The 24,866-nt window shown below is 53.1% G+C and overlaps 3 protein-coding genes across 4 annotated transcripts; all 3 read left to right on the forward strand.

Annotated features, from left to right (window-relative positions):
* The first annotated feature begins 1,660 nt into the window (after positions 1–1,660).
* On the forward strand, positions 1,661–15,957 carry POLR1B (RNA polymerase I subunit B). The gene is made up of 15 exons (XM_054290213.1): positions 1,661–1,753; positions 1,831–1,998; positions 4,168–4,314; positions 5,182–5,314; positions 6,076–6,212; positions 6,712–6,935; positions 7,650–7,821; positions 8,655–8,826; positions 9,644–9,925; positions 10,499–10,632; positions 11,072–11,242; positions 11,832–11,988; positions 12,778–12,974; positions 13,377–13,630; positions 14,420–15,957. Exons 3-15 carry the CDS (start codon positions 4,195–4,197, stop codon positions 15,297–15,299), a joined length of 3,033 nt encoding a protein of 1,010 aa, XP_054146188.1. The 5' UTR covers positions 1,661–1,753; positions 1,831–1,998; positions 4,168–4,194; the 3' UTR covers positions 15,300–15,957.
* A 435-nt stretch (positions 15,958–16,392) lies between these two features.
* Positions 16,393–22,072, forward strand: CNPY3 (canopy FGF signaling regulator 3). 2 transcript variants are annotated; one of them, XM_054290261.1, is made up of 8 exons: positions 16,393–16,444; positions 16,572–16,883; positions 17,123–17,158; positions 19,869–19,992; positions 20,562–20,658; positions 21,041–21,163; positions 21,336–21,453; positions 21,586–22,072. In XM_054290261.1, the coding sequence occupies exons 1-8, from the start codon at positions 16,393–16,395 to the stop codon at positions 21,789–21,791; spliced, it is 1,068 nt and encodes a 355-aa protein (XP_054146236.1). In that variant the 3' UTR covers positions 21,792–22,072. The 2 variants fall into 2 exon arrangements, with proteins under 2 accessions (XP_054146236.1, XP_054146237.1); XM_054290262.1 differs by lacking the exons at positions 16,393–16,444; positions 16,572–16,883; positions 17,123–17,158 and adding an exon at positions 18,065–18,200.
* A 412-nt stretch (positions 22,073–22,484) lies between these two features.
* On the forward strand, positions 22,485–24,805 carry GNMT (glycine N-methyltransferase). The gene is made up of 6 exons (XM_054290263.1): positions 22,485–22,757; positions 22,895–23,022; positions 23,333–23,446; positions 23,958–24,100; positions 24,282–24,403; positions 24,499–24,805. Exons 1-6 carry the CDS (start codon positions 22,552–22,554, stop codon positions 24,668–24,670), a joined length of 885 nt encoding a protein of 294 aa, XP_054146238.1. The 5' UTR covers positions 22,485–22,551; the 3' UTR covers positions 24,671–24,805.
* The last annotated feature ends 61 nt before the right edge of the window (positions 24,806–24,866 follow it).

The following is a 24,866-nucleotide window of genomic DNA, read 5'->3' on the forward strand; positions in this document are numbered from 1 at the left end:
GCAAGTGATGCTCACAAGCCCCTGTGAGACTTCTGTTTTGTTTCTTTTTTAGGAATATACAACAATAAATGTTTTCTAGTTTATTTCAGCTAAAAGGTCAATAGAAAAGGTCTTACTCTCTTTCCTGAGCTTTCACCCAGGATACTGCTGGGTTTCCAGAAGACACCTACCATACCACAGAATGTCTCTAGTCTTAGTTGTATCCCTTCATGTCATCCATGAAGAATTTCTGGCCCAGGTGTTCCAGCTGCGTTGTCCAGCAGGGTCTGGTCCCACTGGACTCTGGGTTTCAGGTAACTTCCATGAGGCTTGTTCCATACGAGTTAGTCATGTTGTGCTTCTGCTGAAATCCCACAGTCCATGGAGAACGCCGGAGAAGTCTAAGAAAGGCTCAATCGCCGATTTCATCCAGGTGACTGTGACCAGTGCCCTTCAGGACTGCTTGCATGTCCCTGCTCCCAGCATTTCTCGTTCTCCACACGCAGCTCTCTCCCGGGAGAGCAACGCCGTGCCCTTCATAATCGTGCTCCATGACCGTGTCTGCTGTGGCAGCCCTTGGGAAACCCTGGTGTTGAGAGGATTTGGGGTACACGGGGCGCTGCCGAGGATCAGCCCCGGGACCGTGTGCCCGGCTGCTCTCACGCCAGCCTGTGCATGTGGGGCTGGGAATGCCTGAGCTCCCGGCTCTGCGGTGAGCTCACATCTATCCGCATCTCTCTAAACCATCATTAAAACATGCAAACCCCACGGCCTGCGGTGTTTCCTTGGCGCAGCGGGTCCCTGGGCTGCCAAGTGCCCAGGAGCCCGGGCACTGGGCTGTCCCGGCAGCGCTGGGAGCTGGGAACAGCGGGGCTGTTCGGGATTCCCGGCGTGCGGAAGTGGCGGAGAGCGACGGGCATGGCTGGATGTCCCGGCTCCTGCTCCGGGAGCGCACCTGGCTGGGCCGGGGGAGGGACACGGGTGACACGGATGTACAGGGGGACCCAGGGGAGCTGGGAATGCTTGTCGGGAGGAGCGCAGCCCGGCGGGACGGAGCTGCGGGGCGGGCTCTGGAGACAGGAGCGGCACCAGGGACGGACGCGCTCCTGGGGCGCCCGCAGGGATGGATGCGCCCCGCGCCTCTGGAGCGGCCGCAGGGATGGACGCGCTCCAGGAGCGGCCGCAGGGATGGAGGAGCCACGTGCCCCTGGAGCGGCCGCAGGGAGGGACGCGCCCCGTGCCCCTGGAGCGGCCGCAGGGAGGGACGCGCTCCGTGTCCCTGGAGCGGTCGCAGGGATGGACGCGCTCCGTGCCCCTGGAGCGGTCGCAGAGATGGACGCGCTCCTCGTCCCTGGAGCGGCCGCAGGGATGGACGCGCTCCGTGTCCCTGGAGCTGCCTCAGGGATGGACGCGCTCCGTGTCCCCGGAGCGGCCGCAGGGAGGGACGCGCTCCGTGTCCCTGGAGCGGCCGCAGGGATGGACGCGCTCCTGGAGCAGCCGGGAAGCGGCGCGCGCGGCGGGGGCGGGGCCGAGTGTGGAGCGCACGCGCGGGGCGGGGCCGGGAGGCGGTGCGAGCCCCGCACGCGGCGGTCCCGGCGCGCGCCGCTTCCCGTGAGGAGGAGCGCGCGGCATGGCGGGCACCGGGACGGGGCCGCGCCCGGACCCGCACCGGCTGCGGCCGCCGCGGCGCGGCACCACCCAGCGCGACCTCACCAGCGCCCACATCGAGTCCTTCAACTACGCCGTCAGCGAGGGCGTCTATCGCGCCGTGCAGGTGCGGGGGGCGCGGGGCGGGGGGCGCGGCGCCCGGCCCTCCTCCGGCCCCGCCGCGCTGACCCGGTGCCGTTGCAGGATGTGCCCTCGGTGGAGTTCGCGCTGAAGGAGACCCGGCTGGCGCTGACGCTGGTCGGCGTGTCCATCGCCCCTCCCGCCGTGCCGGCCGGGACGGTGTGCCAGGAGAGGAGGGTGTTCCCGGCTGAGTGCCGCGGGCTCCGCAGCACCTACCGCGGCAGGATCACCGTAAGTGCCCGCCCGCCCCGCACACGCGTGTCCTTGTCCCTAACGTTCCCTGCGCGCCTGTGTCCCTATCCCAGCCCCGCACACGCGTGTCCTTGTCCCTAACGTTCCCTGCGCGCCTGTGTCCCTATCCCAGCCCCGCACACACGTGTCCCTGTCCCTGTGTCAGCCCCGCACACGCGTGTCCCTGTGTCAGCCCCGCACACGCGTGTCCTTGTCCCGGCCGTTCCCTGCACACCTATGTCCCTATCCCAGCCCCGCACACGCGTGTCCCTGTCCCTGTGTCAGCCCCGCACACGCGTGTCCCTGTCCCCGCCGAGCTCCGCACACGCGTGTCCCTGTGTCAGCCCCGCACACGCGTGTCCCTGTCCCCGCCGAGCTCCGCACACGCGTGTCCCTGTCCCGGCCCCGTGCTGTATTTTTAAAGGTCCCTTCCCAGCTCAGCGATCTCCGGGGGGTTCAGGGAGCGCTCCCCCGCGGGCTCTGGGGCGTTGTTGATGATGTGTGGCCTCGCTGTTTGCCCCGCACATCAAACTTGTCGTGGTCCGGCCCCGCTGCCCTTCTTTCCCATTTCTCCGGCTTGGAAGAGCTTGGATGGAGACCCGTGTCATCCCCGAGAGCAGCATAATCCAGATCTTGTTCCTGCAGGAATCCAGGTTTCAAAAGCAGCGTTGCTCCCATGCACAAGTCCAGAGCTATAAATCTCTCCTGTTCACAGGTTCAAGGTTTTTGTGAAGTGCTTTGAAATTTGCCTGGGGAGGAAGCATCCCCAGCAAATATTTTCCTTTGCAGTGTGAAGGGATTGCACATTGCTGTTTTCTATTGAAAAGATGTATTTGTGTCTGAGCTGATTGTTTATGTGAGGCATCTGGTGCAAGGGAGTGCTTGCTTGGATTTTCAGGTTTTTTGCTTTTCTTTTTTGTTGGGTTTATTATTATTATTATTATTATTATTATTTCTTTGAAGCTGTACACCTTGCCATGATAAAAGCCACTCTAAGTGCAGTTCCTTATCTGAAAATGAAAGCGGGGCAGTGCAGATTGTTCACAGCTGTATCCCCAGTGGATCTTAGATTTTCCTGAGCTACAGCTGATTTTGTTTTTCTTACCTGAATTATTTCCCATCTCTTTTTTTTTTCCCCCCCATTGTCTGTTTAATTATTTTTTGAACGCTTGGAGCAGTTAGAATAGTTTGCTGTGCCTTGTGTGAAAAGGCATTGCCTTGTGCTGGGACAGGTTAACCCCTGCCCTTCCCTGCCCACGATCAGCAGAAAACAGTCAGTAATCACTCCCTGTTTCCTCTGTGCTGCTTTAGCTCCATGTTCCTCCCTCAGTTCCCACTTCCCTAGAGTAGAGGATGTGAGCCCCAGCCTGCTGAGCAGCTGCAGACCCTTTATCATCACTTCAGGTGTAGATCAGGCTGTACCAGTCCCCTGTAAGGCTGCCCTGTGGATTTAAAGGGGCACAGTAGCATTCCCTTTCCTTTTTCCAGTAATTTCTGAGACTCAGTTTACTCGTTTTTGCTGCTGCCAGATGTTGAACCCATGTTCCTGTGTTGCAGTGCCAGTGTTTCTCTCCTGCAGGACAGCAGCTCTTCCAACGCCCATCATTCTGCATGTCAAGTTAGGATTCTTTGCTCCCACAGTTTTCCTTCACACACACTGCCAGAACTTGTTAACAGACTTTCTTTCCTGCATGCTTTTCTTTCTTGCCCTTCAGATCACTCGTGAACGTGCTGAGTGAAGAAAGGAAAGATTTTGTCAGGCCTGTAGTGTGGATGTCTTTTCAGTGAACACTTGCTGTCTTCTTCTGCTTTTAAGTGTTATCTTCAGAAGTTTCCTTTCCTGTCCTGTGGCTGCCTTTTTTTATTTATGCTGCTTTGTTGAAGGGTCTGGAAGGCAAAGGAAGCCAGACCAACCTTGTTCACTCAGCCAGCAGCTTCTTTACCTGACTCCAGCCTTGTCTTATTTTCTTCTGTAACCCCACATTGACTGTTCCCCAGAGTGTAATCTTTATGCATGAATCTACTGGCTTTTTTTTTATTATTGCTACCATTTTACAGTGCTACAAGTCTGTCCAACTGCTTGTGGCTGTGTGAAAGCTACAGTTTCTATAGCAGGAAACATTAAAAGGGCAACTTAACTTGCTCACTGTTGGTGTTGTGTTGTTTTAGGCAGACATCAGCTGGTCAGTGAATGACATGCCCCAAGGGACTATCAAACAGCCCTTGGGGTACATTCCAATCATGGTCAAGTCCAAATTGTGCAACCTCTGTGGTTTTTCTCCACAAGACCTTCTGCAGCACCATGAGGAGGAAGAGGTAACGGGGATTTTGAGGGTCGGGAAAGTCTGTGTTTTACCTGAGCCACTTGTCAGTTCACCTTCTCTTTGCAGGGCTTGAACACTGATATTTTGTTTCAAGTTTGACTTTTTGTTTCAAGTTTGACTTCCCATTTTCTCCTGAAAGCAGATTGCTTATGGGGGCTCCATGAAGCAGCTTGAGAAGTTGTTCTTGAGCACAGGGATCTGTTTGGTGTCAATCCCTACAGTTTTGGTATAGAAACTCTCAGCTGCTGCACAGCAAATGAGAGTGCTATGAAGGGAACTCTGTAGAAGGAAAGATTTGGAGAACAGGCATTGAAAGACACAATTCCATTCCCAGTTGCCTTCTGCAGCTTTTTCCCTGTCTCCCCAGTAGCATGTTAGCTGTCTATAACTGAATACAGTTTTATTTAGCACTGCATACAGATTTATTTAGCACTGCATTTTGAACTCATAAAAAAAGAGAAAACTACAAAAGAAAATCAGAAAAGTAAGCTTGTGTGTGACCAGACAGAGATCTTTTGCTCTGAAAATCCTTCTGGCTTATAAACTCAGTGTGAGAACTTCAGACCTTTTTTAATTACTTTAAAAAGTTAATGTCAGCTACTCAGATATGTTCCATTGACCACAAAGGTTTTTTCTTCCTCTAAATTGTGGAACATGCATCCTTTTCCTTGCACTCTGCTACATTTGAACTTCATAAGTCTGAGTGCAGCCTTTCCAAAAGCAGTGCTGAATCATGTCTTGCTATTTCCCATTAAATGTTTGGTTTTTGTTTATAGTACAGGCTTTTTTTTTTTCTTTTACTCACAATGCCAATTCTGAGTTTCTGAGTGTATTAAAATGATTTCTCTTCTCCTTCCAGGAAATGGGAGGCTACTTTATAATCAATGGCTTAGAAAAAGTGATCAGGATGCTGATTATGCCCAGGCGAAACTTCCCTCTTGCAATGGCAAGACACAAGTGGAAAAACAGAGGCCCGGGTTTCACAGAGTATGGTAAGCTCAGCAGTTTCCTGCAGCATCCTGCTAACAACTGCTTGAGGACAAACAGGAGTGACCATCTGTAGCTGAATTTTGGTAGTTTTGTTACAGTTCTTGTGTCATGTTAATATTTTTTGCTGCACGTAAGAATCAAAGGGTAAACACGCCCCAAGCAAGAAGCAGGGACTTGCCTTGTGGGAGCTGTCTGACTTTCCCTTTGTCATGTATACTCAGTAAAACCAGTTTAAAATTGAATTAAGCCAGCAAATGTTAAATAGCATTTTAAACTTGGGTGTTGCCAGTTGCTGATTTGACTGGACCATGGTGCTTGAGCACACACTGTAGTTCCACACTGGTTTATTTCAAGGCAGTGCCAGATTAGATGGTCCTTTTTAGTTTTATTTTTCTTTGTCCTGCAGATGATAGTGTAGAGCTGGACCAGGAAACACTGCTGCTGCACTGCCACCCAAACACAGAGATAAGAGTGCCATTAGGAACAGTGATTGTTTGTTACTCTGTCCTACAACCAAAGGTTACAAACAGGGTAGTTGAGGCCTGGGTCTTTCTTTAAAAACTTTGTGCATCTTCCACGAAGTTTTTAAAGACCAGTGTTTATTTGAAGTGGCACACTGACAGTGAAGTGCCATGTGCCCCATGTTCTCAGTCATCAAGCACCAAAGTTTCCCTCATGAATTGTCTCACACCCCCTTGGACATGACACAGTGATGCAGCCGCTTGGTTTTGTGCAGCTCGTGCTGATGTTGTGATTTTTGCAGGGGTGGTGATGCACTGTGTCAAGGATGAGCACACTGCAATAAATATGAACCTTCACTACTTGGAAAATGGCTGTGTCATGTTGAATTTCATTTTTCGCAAAGAGTTGTTCTTCCTCCCCTTGGGATTTGCTCTGAAGGTAAGCAATGAATGCTTGTCATTTTTGTATTGAATAAACACAGAAGTTTTGCAAAGCATTTTTGTTTTAAGTAACAAGAAGCTAATTCCACTTGGAGTATTTTCAGTGATTTGGGAAAGGTCATCCAAACTCTGCAACACTGATCAAACACTCAGTCTGCAGCAGAGGAAGTGTCTGTAGGGACAAGAGATGAGGGGAGAGACACACACTCACGGTTTTGTGAGGTTTTTCTAATGAATGGTCTGGATGGAGATCATTATCAGTGTATGAATATCCCCTGCATTACTCTCTAAGCATCTCAACCCCACAGCATTTTGCAGTTCTCATTGTGGAAGGACAATGTCCTTGTCTAGAGCACTGAAAACCTAAATCATGGGTTAGTTCTTAGTTAACTAAAAAACTAGAAAACCTAAATCATGCCTTAGTTCTTTAGCTGTATTTTGCAGACAGATGTTGTTATGACCTTATTTTTCTGATCTGATAAACTTCTGTCTCTCAGGCATTGGTTAATTTCCCAGACTACCAGATTTTTGAAGAGCTGGTGAAAGGAAGGGAAGATGACACCTTTTTTGCAAACTGTGTCACTGAGATGTTGAGAGCAGTGGTGGATGCTGGCTGTTTGACACAGCAAAACGTCCTGGACTACCTGGGAAAGAGCTTCAGAGTGAAACTCAACCTGCCTGAGTGGTACAGCAATGAACAGGCTGCAGATTTCATTCTGAGGTCTGTATGTGGCTGGGATCCAGTGTTATTGTCTTGAATTTATAGGCATGTGTGAGAGTATTATGATGATGTGTGTTTTTATGGATTGACACAAGTATTCCCAAAGCAGTTTCACAAGAGGATGACAGTTTTTATTTAGATGGCATTTTTGTGATGTCATTGATAAAAGACACAAAGGTTGAGGAAGAGAAGGTTAAAGCTTGCTCTGATCCATTTGGTGAACAAAAATACTGCAGTTTATTATCAATTTCACACAATCTCTGTCAATTGTGAATAATTTTTCTCTTTTAAAATGGTAGAAAAGAAATGCTTTAAAATCTTCTTACGTGAGATAACTTAGAAAGCAGTGGAAGAATTTGCTTTGAGACTGTCAGTGTGGCAGGCATTCAACTAAAAAATTCATTTTTCTGTTAAAGTAGGTGTTTGCTCTTCCTCCAGCTTTAGGAATTAGATGTGGTTTTCCTTTTTTGTTTGTGCTAGACTATTGCTCAGCCCACAGTTTTCCATACATGGCTTGATAGCAGTGGAGATTTGGAGTTTCTGTGTCAGGACACTGATAGTGCTAACAGAAATATTTTGTAGTTTACATCTACTTGCCTTGTTAGGCTTTTATTAAAAAAAAAGTTGTTTACAGTTATTTAGGAGAGACTTGAAGAACTTGAAGCTAGCATGAAGAGATCATGGTAGTTGTCCTTCTTCTTTCTCTTCCTTCAGCAATTGTATCTGTATTCACCTGACCAATAGAACTGAAAAGTTCTACCTGCTCTGTATGATGACCCAGAAGCTCTATGCTTTTGCCAAAGGGGAATGCATGGAAGATAATCCAGACAGTCTTATGAATCATGAGGTGCTTACCCCAGGACAGCTTTTCCTCATGTTCTTAAAGGTAAGGGCATGGCTCCCACATCTTTACATTTCTTTACACATCAGAAAGTTGGTAACATGCTTCTGACTTAAACAGGTAACTTACTACTAATCTACTCCAATTCAATTTGTAGGGAATACCTCATTTTAGGATGCTGGGAGTAGAGAAGCTTGACTGTCCCATGAAGTTCACTGTGCAATAGTAGTTCTCATCCCCAGATAAGATACTTCCCTGTGTTATTACATGTTTCTATAATCTTTCTTTTCCCCTTTAGCCAGAATTTTCTTTAGCGTTGTTTTGTTGAAAGCCTGTAAAAAAATCTCTACTACTTGTGTGGTTTGAAAGTGAACTTGGGGAAGCATTTTAGTGCTATGAAAAACAACTACCAGGAACCAGAAAAAGTTGTTTTCCTGCCTAGCCCTTGCTGTCAAATCAGCAGGGGAGTGAGTTAACAGCCCCTTTCTTTTTTAATCCTCAGATCCTAAATAGCCTAAAGCAGACAGTAGGCACAGTGTGCACTGTATATACAGTTATCCTTGTAGTCAGATGATACAGTTTCTGCTTTATGAAATTCTCTTATTGTGCTTAATTTGCCAGACTCATCACCATTCTGGGTGGAAGTGATTGCCAAGCTGTTGGGTGGGTGTTTTCCTTTTAGTTCTGTGTTGACATATACCATCAGCATCTTGATAGAATGAAGCCAGTGTTGGAAATAAGTCTGGAAAACTGTCAGTTCCTTAAAAGTTGTCCATCTTGCTAATTTCAGAGGAGTTCTGTGGTATGTACAAATGATGTTCTAATTCGAGCCGTTCCTGTCCTGTTTTAATTTTAAATCTCTCACTTTTAAACCGTAGGAGAGGCTTGAAACCTGGCTGCAATCTGTTAGGTTTGTTTTGGAGAAAAGAGCAGAAAAGACAGATATCAGCCTAAATACAGACAGCCTGGTGAAGGCATTTGGCCTGGCACCAGACTTCACCAAGCCATTTGAGTATCTCCTTGCAACTGGTAACCTGAGGTCTAAAACAGGTAAATCTGCAGGCTTGAGGTGACCTTTTATTTTCCTTTTTTCCTATAAAACAAAATGAGGAACAATGTAAAATTGAGCTCTTAACTGGAAACAACTGCTTGTAGGCAGACATTGTACACTGTAACTGAATTGCTAAAAGGGGTTTGAAGAAGGGGATAGTTGAGGAAAAAAGGCAAGATTTAAGCACAAGCATAGGCATTGTGTATGTTATAGAACAGGTTAGTTATGAAAGCAAAGCCTCTACCCAGATGAATAGTTGAAATTCAGTTTAACATTGTCCAAAATGGTGACCATAATTCGATTTGCTTTCCTAAAGATTATTTCTTCTTGGAAGGTGCAACGTAAGACAGAGAAGAGGCATTTTTAAATTACAACTGCCCCATTCGTCACATGAGCTTAAGTGGAGAGAAACTGGTTTATCTGATGTAAATTCAGAAATCTGATGTAGATTCAGATTTATCTGATGCTTCCCTGAAGTATCCAGTATGACAATGTTGTAATGGAGTGCCCACTAGAAAATGAAATTAGATTAAAAACCTGCAGAATTTTGGTAAAACATAGGCAAATTCCTATTCCTAATTGCTTCACTGACAATTATTTCCTCATGTTTGTGAAAGGAACTAGATTTTAAGGAATAGCTTGGAATTTAAAGTCTCTACAGGTCACTGAGTTGCCTGTGCACGTGCACCTGCCTTCTTGGAATCCAGTGTGAGCATCTTCAGGGGTTGTCAGTAAAAAATAAGGAACTGCCTTGTAACATCCTGTGTTTGTTGAAGCTGGATGAGCTCCTGCCATAATCTCCCCTTTGTTCCCTAGGGCTGGGCATGCTGCAGGCCAGTGGTCTCTGTGTGGTGGGGGACAAGCTGAACTTCATCCGCTACCTCTCCCACTTCCGCTGCATCCACAGAGGGGCGGCGTTCTCCCAGATGAGAACCACGACCGTGCGCAAGCTGCTGCCCGAGTCCTGGGGCTTCCTGTGCCCCGTGGACACCCCAGATGGAGAGCCCTGTGGGCTCATGAACCACATGACAGCTCTGTGTGAAATTGTCACTGAGATGGTGCCCGTGACAGACATCCCGCCTTTGTTGTGTTCCCTGGGTATGTTTCACTGGCCTGATGGTTTAGCGAGGTGCCTGGGAAGGGTTCTTCACACAGCATCACAGCACACTGCTCAGCTGGGAAGTAAAATCAAGTTTGACTTGCTGGGCTTCTGCTTAGTGGTAAATGACACATTGCTTGTACAGGCACATCAGCCTGTAAAATTCAGTGTTAGTGCTGTAGTGTGAGGATGTTCACTGAAGCACAAGGAATTGCACTGGGAATTTCTCACAGCTCTGAGAAACTGGACTGAAAAAAAAGCAGTAACTTTGTAATGACTTGAATTGAACTGCAGTTCACTTGTGATTACCTTCAATAATGAAGGTAATCAGAGAATAATGAGAATGAGAGAATAATAATGAGAACCCTTATTTCAATCAGAAAAATGGGGAGGGGAATGACATTCTAAGTTGTAAATGTTTTTCATTTTCCATTTAATCTGCCTATGGCTTTGCTGAGAATTTTTTGATGTCTCAGAAAATTTCTAGGTGTGAACTGAGAAGTGCAGAAATAACTCCTGTGTTTTGTTTGCCTTTTTTTTTTTTGCTGTCCATCAACCCCGTGTTGCCACAGGTGTCACCCCCATTGATGCAGCTCCAAGCCAGCCTTACTCAGAGTGCTACAGGGTTGTGCTGGATGGCTCCATGGTGGGCTGGGTGGAGCAGGAGCTGGCTCCCGAGATTGCACAAACTCTCCGCCGTTTCAAGGTTTGTTGTCCTGTTTGGAATGTTTCTTAGTTAAAAATCTTCAACATGCAGTGGTAGAAAATAGCAATGTTTGGAACTTCTTAAGTTTCCTTTATTTTTTTTTTTTTAATCTGACCCAGTAATTTATCTTTGGCTGTGTATTGGTATTGGAGTGTGCTTTTGTGTTACCTTTTTTATGTATCGTCTGTTGGTTTATGAAGTCACAGTTTTTGAAAGAACATTTTCTTGGAAAAGGCAAGATAAGACATATTCTGTCTTTTTTTTTTTTTTTTTTTTTTTTTTTGTGGAGGTTTTTCTAAATTAATTCTAAGAACTCTTCTCCATAGCTTTTTAATTAGTGGCTACACCAGTGGTTGACATTATCATTGTGTGACCAGGTAGATGCAGTTTAGTTACACTGGGTTTGTGTTTCTAGCTTGTTATTTCTTTGCACCAACAGATCACACAAGAGAAGAGATTTCCTGCACGGGCAGAAGTGGTCCTTATCCCAATGACAGGAAAACCCAGCCTGTATCCTGGGCTCTTCATTTTCACCAACCCTTGCCGGATGGTGCGGCCTGTCAGGAACCTGGCCTATGGAAAGAATGAATGGATTGGGACTCTGGAACAGGTGGGGTTTGCATATTCCCATGTTACAGAGGTACCTGGCATCAAAAATGGGTTTGGTAAATGTTTATGAAAGGAGCTGAGGATGAGGCTTGCGTTGAAGAGCTGGAATAGGTGACAGAATGGGGTTTTTTACTCCTGCAAATTAATTTCTGGTAAATGTCAGAGCTGGACTGTAGAGATCTTTTTGAGATCTTCACATCTGCACTTGGTATTAACTTTGTGAAGATTTGAAGTGAAGGATTGCTGTGCTGTGTGTACCATGTCATCTTGTGTTACATCTTGTTTTCCAAATGGCTCCTGGGCAGCCAAGCAGTGCATTGCAGGACAGCTCATCCACTTGGAACTATTAAAGTGGGAGGCAGAAAGGAGGACACATTACTGCAGTTCTGTATTTCAGGCTTCCTTCCATGCAGCTAATCTGTGATAGGTGGTTTACCTAGGTGGTATTAGCAAGATTTGTCTTGCTAATACACTACAGCGCAGGCAACACCCACAGCTGAAACGGAAATGGACAGAAAGACAGCTTTGTTTTGTTTCCTTCCCTTTAAAAGAAGGAAATGTACAAGCATTATCCAATTTGATCTTTGCAGATCTTCATGAACGTGGCCACACTGCAGTCAGAGGTGGTGCCTGGAGTGACCACTCACCAGGAACTCTTCCCTCACAGCATTTTGAGTGTGGTGGCCAATCTCATTCCCTTCTCTGACCACAACCAAAGTCCACGGAACATGTACCAGTGCCAGATGGGTAAGTGCTGAAGTACCCAGGGCTGCAAGACCTTGGGCAGAGGGATTAACACCTCATTAACACCTCTAGTGTATTGAATATATATTTTTTTTCTAAATATATATATATTATATATTTTTATTTTATATATACTTTGATATATTATATATATATATATTTAAATATGTTTACTATTTTATATTTATTATTTTTATCGTTATTATTTTATAGATATTTTATATATTTTAAATATATATTATATATTATATATATTTAATATATATTTTATTATATATTATATATTTTTATTTTTATATATATATATGTCCTTAAAACACTACTTCTTTCTTATTTTTCTGTAATTAGCAATATAACTGTTCAAAACTCCATTCCCTTGCCAGGATATTTATGCTGCAGAAGCAAATGCTTTTTGGCCTGGAAATACATAACACGAGCCTTACTCTGGGAAGCACTGGGGGGAAGACACACATACATGCCCCCCAAAAATAACAAAACAAGTAAACATACAAAAAAAAATCTCCAAGTAAGCAAAACCAGAAACACCACACCAACCTTAGTGGGGATTTTGAAATTGCAGAAAAGAAAACAAAATTAGATGTAGTCCTTATGAAATGCTGTGAAAGGCATTGAGTATTGTGGTTCATGGAAAAATTAGAGCTGGGCTTAGGACAATTATTAAATTCCAAGGGAGTTAAGATTGATAATTCCTCTAAATTTCTAAGTATTTCCAGCTTTTTTCTGAACAAGATACACAGAGGAATAAATCCAAGTTTCCCTCCTTCCCTCCAGGAAAGCAGACCATGGGGTTTCCTGTTTACAACTACAAGGATCGCTCGGATAACAAGCTGTACCACTTGCACACCCCCCAGAGCCCTCTGGTGAGGCCCAGCATGTATGACTATTATGGGATGGACAGCTATCCCGTTGGCACCAATTCCATCGTGGCTGTCATCTCCTACAGTGGCTATGACATGGAAGATGCAATGGTAAGCCACCAGAAGGAAAAAAATCCCAATTCATTCACACCTGTGAATGAATTAGATGTGGAGCACTGGGAGTAGGGGTGATACTCAGCTGAGAGGACCCTGCTTTCTGTGTGTGCTGGTGCTCACACCTTTTGGGCAGATTCAGCAGCACAGTGGTTGTGTTGCTACAGCAGGCAATGCTGGAAGTGCTGGGAGTAGAGCAGAGCTTTGTTTGTCCAAGGCCGTGGCCTTCCAGCTTTGAAAAATACTGGTGTTATGTGAGGCTTGAGCTTTTTGGAGTGGTGACTTACTGGGAGGCTTTAAAAAGGCAGTGTTTGTATTTTGGTCTGATGCTTACCTTTGTAAATCTTTTCTTTGAAGTGATCAGCAAGTCTTTAACAGCCTTTTGTTTCTCCTTTTTAGATCGTAAATAAATCTTCCTGGCAGAGAGGATTTGCTTATGGAAGTGTTATCAAGGCAGAGAGCATTGACCTTTCCCTTAAAGCCAGCAGGGCAGGAGATAATTTAGTATTTGGCATCAGGCCTGGCGATCCAAACGTTGGGGAGAAGCTGGATGCTGATGGATTGCCTTTTGTGGGGTCTATCCTGCAGCCTGGGGACCCCTTCTACAGCTTCATGAACCTCAACACGGGGGAGACCTTCACTGTGTACTATAAGTAAGTACAGCTTGTCACTCCTGGCTCTGCTCACATTTCCCTGCAGATGCTCCCTTTTCTCCTAACATAATAGTATCCATAGCATGACAGGGAGCATGAAGGTGACTCCCAGGCAGGTGTCACATCTTTTCTCTAAGCCAGTGTGTGCTGCAGAGATGGCTTATCCCAGGAGGATGTTTTTGTGGTGATTTGCCTGTGCTGGTTGTATGTGGGCATGATAGCAGTTAAGCCTGCAGCAGACTCCTGGCACATGGAATATCAGGCTGAGGGCTCATCTATAGAAGGAGCACAACAAGGAGCTTGTCAGAGCTCATACTTTGCCTTCCCTTTCTGCTCTGAACTTCCCTCTCAACTGAAGGAACTGAATTGGGTTCTTTATTTTGGGGTCCCATTGGTATGGTGTGAATGTATTGGTGGTAGGGAGAGGGGCTGCTGCCTTAACACAATGGAAATGGCAGTGGGATGCAGTTTACCAGATACAAAGTGTGATCCAGATGAACCAGGTTGAAACAATCCTTATTTTAAATCATGGGTGGCACATTACCCTATCACCTGAAAGTGGTACCTGAATGGCTTATGGAAGATGCCTTTGTATTGCTTCCTTGCCCTAATTCTTATATATTCCGAGTTCCCTCACTGCTGAGTAATACTTTGAAAAATTGTGGTGTTTCTCAGCTGTCCAAAGGCATTTTATAAGTGGTTTAAGTTTTTTGCTTCATTTTCCTTTTGAAACCAAAAATTATTATCAAACCTGACACTTTTGCTATGATTGTTCCTCCACCTCCACAGGAGTAAGGAAGTGGGCATTGTGGACAACGTCAGGTTGTGCAGCAACGACCGTGGCACTGGGAAGTTCAAGAAGGCTTGCATCACTGTGAGGGTTCCCCGAAATCCCACCATTGGGGACAAATTTGCCAGCCGGCACGGACAGAAGGGCATCCTGAGCCAGCTGTGGCCCGTGGAGGACATGCCCTTCACAGAGAACGGCATGGTTCCAGACATCCTCTTCAACCCTCACGGCTTTCCCTCCCGCATGACCATTGGCATGTTAATTGAGAGCATGGCAGGGAAGTCAGCGGCCCTGCACGGCGTGTCCTACGACGCCACTCCCTTCACCTTCACCGAGAAGAGATCTGCTCTGAAATACTTCGGTGAGACTCTGGCCGGCGCGGGTTACAACTACTTTGGCACGGAGAAGATGTACAGCGGCATCAGCGGGGTGGAGCTGGAGGCAGACATCTTCGTGGGCGTGGTGTACTACCAGCGCCTGCGCCACATGGTCTCCGACAAGTTCCAGGTGAGGACCACGGGGCCCCGAGACGCCGTCACCAACCAGCCCGTCAAGGGCAGGAACGTGGAAGGGGGGATCCGCTTCGGCGAGATGGAGCGCGACGCTCTGCTGGCCCATGGCACGTCCTTCCTGCTGCAGGACCGCCTCTTCAACTGCTCCGACGGCTCCGTGGCCTACGTGTGCACCAGCTGCGGCAGCATGACGTCCCCTGTGCTGGAGAAACTGTCCCAGGCCTCCGTGACCAGCAGCAGGAGGTACTCCTGCTCCGTCTGCGGCGAGGTGGATGCCATCGAGGTGGTCCCTGTGCCCCACGTCTTCCGCTACTTCGTGGCTGAGCTGGCGGCCATGAACATCAAAACAAAGCTCAATGTGGAGTAGCTTGGTCCTTGGCGTGGTGATGGTTGGAGGGAGGAAGCACATATCAAGTCTTGTCGCTGAGTTTCAGGTATTAAGTCAGTTCTCAGGTTCTTCAAAAGAATTCCAGATGAATTTGATGTTTGTATTGTGACAGGGTGCTTGCCAAGCTGTAGGTAGGGCAAGGAAAGATGGCTCTGTTGGTTTGTTTGGACTTCCTAAAGGATCACCAGCTATTGAGATGTGTATGAAAATCAGGCAATATTGCTGCTCCACCCAAGCTCCTGGGTTGAGAGTGATGGGGTTCTTTGAATTCGGGCTGAAACTGTAGGTATGAAGAGGTCATAAAACAGCATGAGGTGAATGCTGGAAATTACAAAAAGAAAATTTTGTTGTTTTTTTCAAGAAAAATCTTTGAAAAATGTATACCTTAATGATGGGGTTGTGTTGAAGTTATTGTATATGTTTTGTTTTCTTTTTATTTCAATACACGTGCCTTGAGTCATAAAGAAGGTGGCACAAAGTTCTGCTGCGTGAAGCCACAGCCTTGACTGCAAGTAACCAAGGCTGCCCTGCCAGGTGTGTCCTGGAAGCGTTTGGTGTCACCAAGCCGAGCAGTGCTGGGCTTTGGGGTTTGTTTTGGTGCATTTGGCTGAAGAAGAATAAAACAGATGCATTTCCAGCCTGGCTCGTGCATGTGCAAACATGGATCTTGTAGGAGCTCGTCCTCCTTAAGTCCCCAGCAGCTGCCACCCACCCTACCCTGTCTCAGGTGCCACCTGCCCTGGTCACCGCGTGTGTCCCGGGCACAGCCGTACCCTGCGGTGCAGCCCAGAGTCCTTTTGTAGTTTATTCCTCACCTGCCGGCAGCGCTGTGCTGGGCCGGGGCTGCTCCCGGGGCTCGGCGGGCGGGAGGCGGAGGGGGTGTCCCGGGGGCGAGGTCCCGATGTGCCGCACCCCCGGGGCCGGGACTCGCTCCGTGGGAAGCAGCAGCGGCGCCGGCGGGGCGGAGCGGGGCTGTACCCCCGGCGGGAGGGCCCCGCAGCCCCCGGTGGGCGGCGCAGCTGGAGCTGCGGGCGGGGGCTGAGCCCCGGCGGCCCCAAGCGCTGCAGCTGCCATGGAGCTGCTCCGGGTGCTGCTGGCTGCCGCTCTGCTCCCGCTCCTGACCCGTGAGTACCCCCGGGACAAAGCCAGGAGGCGGAAAGGCGGGGTGCCACCCGGCCTGGATGCAAAGGCTGAGCCGTGCTGGGCGGGATGTGTGAGGGAAGCGGTGCCCCTAAACCTTGTCTCCCTCAGTTGGCAGGGCAGCCGTGCCACTGCCCACGCTGACCCCGCCACTGAGCATGGTGCTGGCCGGGCAGCGCCGGCAGCTGGTGGTGTGCGTGGTGAGCGACCTGGCCCCCAGCTCTGGCCACGCCGTGTGGATCTCCGGTGGGAACGGCAGCGTCCTGCAGTCCTTTGCCTATGGCGCCTCCCAGGAGGATGGCGGATCCGTCTGCTCCGTCTCCCTCCTCTCCAGTGACCCCCCGCGCGAGAGGGAGCTCGCCTGCCATGTGGGGGCCAACAGGAGCTCCCCGTCCCACAGCTCCCGCCCCATCCGCATCTCGGGTATGGCCCTGCTGCCGCCCCTCTGCCTGCCTTGGCCGCTGCTGCCCAGCCCAGTGGGTGCCCTGCCGGCTCCCGAGGAGGGAGGGCAGGGCAGGGCCTCTGGAGCCGGCAGGGAGCAGGTGTGAAGCTCTAGGGGCAAACGTTGCCGTCCCGATCACAGGAAGGGGTTTGTGGCTGGCTCTGACATGCACCTGGTGCTGGGCTGCCACTGCCTTCCCAGCTGCTCTTTCATCCCACAGGCAACGAGGAGGCGGCAGAGCTCTGTAGCACAGCTGGTGAGTCTCTGGTCCCTGCCTGCTGGGAATGTCAGCTGCCAGGGAGAAAGCCCTGGCAGTGGCTTGGCTGGGGATATGTCGTGGTTGGGATGGGTTTTCCCAGTGTTGTGGGACTGGGGAAGAGGGAGGGAAGCTTCACCGTGGTGGGAAGAATGGGGAAACTGGGTCAGAGCCAGCTTGCCCTCAGGAACAGCATGAGGGTGTCTCTGGAATGTGTAAAGATCCCAAACATGGCCCCATGGCAGGCCTGGGAAGGACGTGGGTGCAGGGGGGTGTCTGTGGCAGGCATCACCTCACCCTTCCATTGCAGTGTCACCGGCCCCTGCCTTGGCAGCGCTGCTCATGGCTGTCCGTGTGGTGCTGCTGAAGGTCTTGCTCTCTGATGCCGTCCTCACCTCCATCCTCCTCGCCCAGAGCTGAGGGCATGAAGGGTAAGTCCCCCCGGTTTGGCATAGGGCTGTGGCAGTCACTGGAAACATTCTGGAGACTAGAGAGGGGACCCCCAAGTGGAGGAGGGAGAAGACCCAGCGTTGGTCGGGGGAGGTACAGGATGGGAATCTTGGCTTGAGGAGACAAGAGAGAGGAGCTGATAAATTTCTGTGGGTGGCAGGGCCGTGGAATTTCCCGGAGGATGGGAAGGGGCCCCAGGGTACCTCGGAGGGAAGGTTTCCCTTATTCCAGAGGCAGGGAGGGCCCCGGGGGGTTGTGTGGGCAACCCCGAGGTTCCCCCGCGGCCACGTGCGCGCCCCTTCCCACGTGGGCGCCCGGCGGGACCGCCCGGGGGCGGTGCCACGGGGGCCGCGCGCCGCCGGGATTGGCTGGCGGCGGCCGGCGGGGATTGGTCACGCGGGTCACGCGCGGCTCCGCCATTGGCGGGCGCGGCGGGGTCGCCATGGTAACGGGCGTGGCGGGGCGGGAGCGCGCCCCGGAAGCGGAGTCATGGCGGCGGCGGCGGGGGCAGCGTTGCTGATGCTGCTGATGGCGGCGGCGCTGGCGGGGGGCGACGACTCGGACTGGGTGCGACTGCCCAGCAAGTGCGAGGGTAAGCGGGGCCTCGGGGGGGGCCGGGCTGATCGGCGGCCGCCCGCTGCCTGCTCGGGCCGGGGGTTGCTGGTGCGGGGCTGCGCCCCCGCGGGCTGCTCCTCTGCCCGCCTCCTGCCCGCGGGCATCGCCGTTACCGGCAGCCGCTTGATCGCCTGCCGGTTCGTTGCTGGGACTGGTCGTGTGCGCTGCTTACAGTTTGGTCTCCGTGATGCTTCCTGTCTGAGTATCCCTTTGGTTCGCAGGCAGTCCGGGGTAGGTCATGACGAGCATTTGCTGCCTTGGTGCGGTTTCCTCTGTGTTTGTTGTGCAGGCACATGTGGAGCTGGACAGCAAAGAGAAAATTTTAAAAAAATAGGGAGTTCTTTACAAAACTTTCCCTGCCAAGGAAAAGCTCTGGAGATGCTGATGTCCGAGTTCTGCTGTGGCACCAGCGTAACCTCGGAGAAGCATCAGAACAAGCACTGACCACACTCTGCTCCTCTTCCTGCCCAGGCTTCCAACCCGTGTCAGTGCTCAGCCAAAGCCGCAGGAAGCATCTGGATAGCTGCACTCAGCACTGAGCACTCCTGGCATGTGTGGGGACACTGCAGCAGGTGTGGTGTGGAGGGGGACATCCTTGAGATCCAAGGGCCTGCAGGAAGGAGGGATCATCCCACAGTTGCCTCCAGCCCCCTGTGCCAGCAGAGAGAGGATTGTGCAGGAGGTGCACACAGGGCTTCTCAACACTTCATGGCAGCTCTGGAGAAGCCACCTCACTCTCTTCCTGCCTGGGGCATCTCTCAGCTCACATAATTGCCTGGCAGAAGACACTGGCTCATTGCTGTCAGACCATTCCTGCTGGAGCTTGGCACTTCTCCTAAAGTGGAGCAGAAGAAGAGGTGGCTCCTGACAAACAGGACCCCACGGCACTGGACAAAGCTTTCTCCAGCCTCCTGAGACCCTGTTTTTGGGGGAGGAATAGCCACACCACGCCTGGCTTCCATTCCTCCCCATTCGCACTTGTAAACCCCTGAGATATTTCTCCTGCTGTCTGTTTCTATAGCTCTATTTGGCTCTTTTTACAGAAGAAATAAAGCCTTTTTTTTTAGCTTTATAAAAATAACCCTGCGCTGTGTTCTAAATCTGTTGATGGTGTGGTCTCTGCTGCAGGCAGAGCCCCAGGTTGTGCTGCTGGAGGCCACGGCCAGCACTTTGTGCTGTCACCCAGCCCAGCGAGCCCTGCCAGCTGCTCAGTGTCCCCAGCACAGCCCCAGTGTCCCCAGGGCACTGAGAGCACAGAACCAGCACCAGGTGGGACTTGCTGCCATCACAAGGAGGAGCTCTGAGCCACTCTGGGACTTGCACTGTGGAAGGACCCCGTGCTCTTCCAAAAGGAGGAGAGCAGCTTGTGACAGGGAGGTGGAGGCTTTTGGGGGGAAAGCTGAGCCTGTGTGACTTCCAGCTGTGCCACAGCAGCTTGTTTACACTGAGACATTGGTTTGGGAGCTCCTGCTTCAGTGTTCTCCAGTGAAAGCAGCTGAGCCATTCCTGGTGATCTCTCTGGATGGCCAAAATGTGTTTTGTGCTCACAGCAGCTTTGGCCTGCCCAGTTCCTGGGCTGGTTCTTGCTGCTGTTTGTCACAACAGTGACATTCCCTAAAGCCTTTGTGCTCTCTCCTTCCCACAGTGTGCAAGTACGTGGCAGTGGAGCTGAAATCTGCCTTCGAGGAGACTGGCAAGACCAAGGAGGTGATCGACACCAAGTATGGCTTCCTGGACGGGAAGGGCTCTGCTGTCAAGTACACACAGTCGTAAGTGGCAGTGGGATGGGAGGCCCCTCTGCTGTCACTGCCTCTGGAGCTGGGCCTTTGGGAGGCTCACCCTGTGTCCTGGCTGTTCCTGGAGGCTTTGGGAGGCTCACCCTGTGCCCTGGCTGTTCCTGGAGGCTTTGGGAGGCTCACCCTGTGCCCTGGCTGTTCCTGGATGCTTTGGGAGGCTCACCCTGTGCCCTGGCTGTTGCTGGGGCCTTTGGGAGGCTCACCCTGTGCCCTGGCTGATTCTGGGGCCTTTGGGAGGCTCACCCTGTGCCCTGGCTGTTGCTGGGGCCTTTGGGAGGCTCACCCTGTGCCCTGGCTGATTCTGGGGCCTTTGGGAGGCTCACCCTGTGCCCTGGCTGTTGCTGGGGCCTTTGGGAGGCTCACCCTGTGCCCTGGCTGATTCTGGGGCCTTTGGGAGGCTCACCCTGTGTCCTGGCTGTTCCTGGAGGCTTTGGGAGGCTCACCCTGTGCCCTGGCTGTTGCTGGGGCCTTTGGGAGGCTCACCCTGTGCCCTGGCTGTTGCTGGGGGCCCACACCGAGCCTGAGCCTTTCTCTGCATGCAGGGACATCCGGTTAATTGAGGTGACAGAGAACATCTGCAAGCGGCTGTTGGATTACAACCTGCACAAGGAGAGGAGCGGCAGTAACAGATTTGCAAAGGTGAGGGACGTTCCTCCAGTTCCTGCTCCCAGATGTGCCTCACCCATCCATCCCTTCACTGCCAGAGTGACAAACCAGGGTCATTCTTCCCATCCTCTGGACTCCCTGATAGTGCCTGGCAGGTCAGGCCACGCTGCCCCCCAAGTCAGATGTGGGGTGTTGTCTTTGGTGGCAGTGAGCAGGCATGGAGGGAGCTTCGGGCTGTCTGCCTCTGGGGTTTGGGACCAGGTTTGCAGAGGGGAACTCGCTGCCACCTGAACTCCCCCCTGGTAATGCTGATGCCCCCAGGGATCTGGTTTGCATGTTCTGCATGGCTGGGCAGGGTTGTGTGGAGAGAGTGGGAGCCCCACCTCACCAGGCCGTGCTGCTCCCTCCCTCTCAGGGCATGTCAGAGACGTTCGAGACCCTGCACAATCTGGTGCACAAGGGTGTCAAGGTAGTGATGGACATCCCCTACGAGCTGTGGAATGAGACCTCTGCTGAAGTGGCTGACCTCAAAAAGCAGGTACCCCACCCTGTGCGATTGGCCCTCAGTGGCTGCTGTGACCTTGTAGGCTGGAATGGAAGGGGGGAGAGCATCCTGGGAGCAGGATGTTGGCAGGACCTGTGGCAGGAGCCTGGCCCTGGTCCTGCCACACCAGCACGTGTCTGGAGCTGGGCTCTCCTCTCTCCCCTAGTGCGATGTGCTGGTAGAGGAGTATGAAGATGTGATCGAAGATTGGTACAGGCACCACCAGACAGAAGATCTCTCCCAGTTTCTCTGTGCCAACCACGTGCTAAAAGGAAAGGACACAAGTAAGTCCTGGCTGCTTCCAGGGGCTGAAACAATGCAGGAATGCTCGGGAGGGCAGGGGAGCCTTGCTAAAGCATGGGAGTCCTGCCTCTCTCAGAGCCCCTGCTGCCCCCCTCTTCTCCTCTTTTCCCTAGGCTGCCTGGCAGAGAAGTGGACTGGCAAGAAGGGTGATTTGGCAAGCGTGGGGGAGAAGCAGAGCAAAAAAAAGAGCGGGAAGAAGAAGAAAAAGGGTCAGAAGGATGAGCGCGAGGGAGCTGCCAGCCTTCCGGACACAGGGGAGGCCCTGGAGGGGGTCCAGGAGCAGGCTCCGCTCACCCACAGCCCAGCCGATGAGCTGTAGGCACGCAGCCCCTGCCCCCGGGGCCGCCCGCTCCGGGGTTTCACCCCGCTGTGCCTATGGGTACCAAAGGAAAAGGGACTTGTGACCCGGGGGAGACCGGAGCGCCTGGCCCCGCCTGGCCAGCCTGGGTGCTATCCCGTGATTCGGTGTCACGGAGCCGCCGCGGACCCAGCCCTGCCGCATCCCTGCCGGGGGCTCCAGCTCCGGGAGCCCGCGAGCGCTGCCCCGCCGCCGGCTCCTCGCACGCCGCCGGGACTGTAAATAAAGACGTTTTCCCCAGAGTCGCCGCCGCCACTGCCGGCCCTGCTTCTGCTGCTGCTGCTGGGTGCGGGATCGGCGCTGCTGCTGCGGCCCGGGGAGGGGCCGGTGAGGGGCGGGCGGCTCCCGGGGCCCGGGGAGAGGCCGGTGAGGGGCGGGCGGCTCCCGCGGCCAGGGGAGGGGCCGGTGAGGGGCGGGCGGGCCCCGCGGCCCGGGCCCTGACCCGGCCGAGGCAAAGGTCGGGGCCGTGAGGGGGCGCGGCGCGAGCGCTGCCGGGCGGCGCTCGTTGGTGGGGGCGCGGCCAGGGGGGGCGTGGCCTGGGCGGGGGGGGCGGGAGGGGCGCGGCGCGAGCGGTGATTGGCGGGCGCGCGGGGGCGGACGCGGCGGGGATTGGCGGGCGCGCGGGGGCGGGGCGCGGCCAGGGGGGCGCGGCGCAGCCGGGCTGAGGGGCCGCGGCCGTGTCGGTGTCCGGGTGCGGGTCCCTGACGGCGGCGGCGGCGGGATGGTGGACAGCGTGTACCGGACCCGCTCGCTGGGAGTGGCGGCGGAGGGGCTGCCGGACCAGTACGCGGACGGGCGGGCGGCCCGCGTGTGGCAGCTGTACATCGGGGACACGCGGGACCGCACGGCCGAGTACCGCAGCTGGCTCCTGGCGCTGCTCCGCCAGCACCGCTGCCGCTCCGTCCTGGACGTGGCCTGCGGCACCGGGTGAGGCCCCGCTCCCGCCCAGCTCCCAGGTGTCCCTTCCCCCTGCTTCCCGGGGCCTCGCTGCCCGCGGCCATGCCCAGAGCCCCCCTCCCCGGCCCCCGTGCTGCCCCCGGCCCCGCTGACAGCCGTGTCCCCAGGGTGGACTCCATCATGCTGCTCGAGGAGGGCTTCCAGGTGACCAGCGTCGATGCCAGCGACAAGATGCTCAAGTACGCGCTGAAGGAGCGCTGGGAGCGGCGCAAGGAGGAGCCCTTCGACCGATGGGGTGCGGGGGCTGTGGGGGCCGGGAGGGGCTGCAGACACTGACACTGCCCCAGTGCACTGCCCATGACCCCTAGCAGTGCTCAGGCCACTCGTGTGGGACTGCCGCCGGCCCGGTGGCCTTGCTGCGGGCACCTGACAGTGCCAGCTGCTCGGCAAAGACAAGCCATGGTCCTTGCCTGGCTGGCTGGTGGCCAGAGGCAGAGCGAGCAGCCACAGGGGTCTGGGGAGGGCTGGGTGATGCTGGGATGGGGTCTCGCAGGCAGGGGAGGCTGTTGGGTGTCCCTGGCCTCATCCATTTCCCTGTGCTGCAGTCATCGAGGAGGCCAACTGGCTCACACTGGAGAAGGACCTGGAGAAGCCAGGGGATGGGTTTGATGCAGTCATCTGCCTGGGGAACTCCTTTGCACACCTGCCTGATTTCAAAGGTGAGCTGGGGCAGGGGAGAAGAGGGGGAGCACCTGTGCGTGCATGGTGTCTTCCAGCAAGCTGAGAACGTGTCCCAAGTCATGGCATTGTTGGGACGGGATTGCACACAGTGGAGCTGCTCTTTCATGGTGCATCTCTAGGGAGGGTGGAGCTGAGGCCCCACTGCTCCAGTCTGTGACATGAGTGGGCCCACTGGGTTCCATGCTCATGGTGGAGGTTTGTGCATCAATGTACTGCTGTGACAAGGCTGGAGGCACACCCAGACTTGTGCCACAACAGGCGGGTGGTGGGTTTCCCACGTGGCACGCTCTGCTCCAGTGAGGCTGAGAACGTGCCTGAGCTCATGCCACGGGTGGGGCTGTGGGTTCTCCAAGCTGAGATTTGGGGGCAGATGGTAGGGGCAGGTATTTGTGTGTGCATGTGTACGTGTGTACGGGTAAGATGAGGGCATATCCAGTACAGCCAGTGGGGTACAGCCAGTGCTTGGAGACGCCATAGTTTCCTCTCCAGGGGACCAGAGTGACCACAAGCTGGCCCTGAGGAACATTGCCAGCATGGTGAGGCCTGGGGGTGTCCTGATCATCGACCACCGCAACTACGATCACATCCTGGCCACGGGCTGCGCGCCGCCCGGCAAGAACATCTACTACAAGGTCAGTGGCTGGCACACCCTGCCCCATCCCAATCCCCTTTGCCCCAGCCCCACGGCCTCAAGGGGGCCAGGCAGCAGGACTGTGCCCAGGCTGGGGGCCAGGGGCCAGGCAGCAGGACTGTGCCCAGGTTGGGGGCCACCGAGTCCCCACAGGACACAGACATCTTCCTGTGCTCTCCCAGAGCGACCTGACCAAGGACATCACCACCTCGGTGCTGCTGGTGAACAACAAGGCACACATGGTGACCCTGGACTACACGGTGCAGGTCCCTCCCACTGAGGCAGGGGCAGACCCAGAGCTGAGGTGAGAAGAGCCGCAGAGGTGGTGGCTCTGGGCGTGGGGGGTGGCTGGCACTGTCCCCTGCTGTCCCCTGCCTCACCAGCACTGCCTCCTTGCAGCAAGTTCCGCCTCTCCTACTACCCACACCGGCTGGAGGCCTTCACAGCCCTGCTGAAAGGAGCCTTCCAGGGAAAGTGCCAGCACACTGTCCTGGGTGACTTCCAGCCCTACACGCCAGGCCAGGCCCACGTGCCCTGCTACTTCATCCACGTCGTGAAGAAGACAGGCTGAGGGGGCTACGGACATGGGACTGTGGTGGCTGAGAGCTCCAAGCAGCTGTGGGTCCAAGCAGGGGGTGGGGACATGGCTGAGAGCCACCTGGGAGACCCCTCCCCTTAATTAAGAACATTTGTGAGAGCTACCTTGGATCATGGTCCGTGTGTCCCTGTCTGGGCAGGGTATGGGGCAAGGGGGACGGCCACTGCCT

Source organism: Melozone crissalis, unplaced genomic scaffold (assembly GCF_028551555.1).
Source record: "Melozone crissalis strain CALT ecotype California unplaced genomic scaffold, PUWL_Pcris_2 ptg000081l_1, whole genome shotgun sequence".
NCBI lineage: Eukaryota > Metazoa > Chordata > Aves > Passeriformes > Passerellidae > Melozone > Melozone crissalis.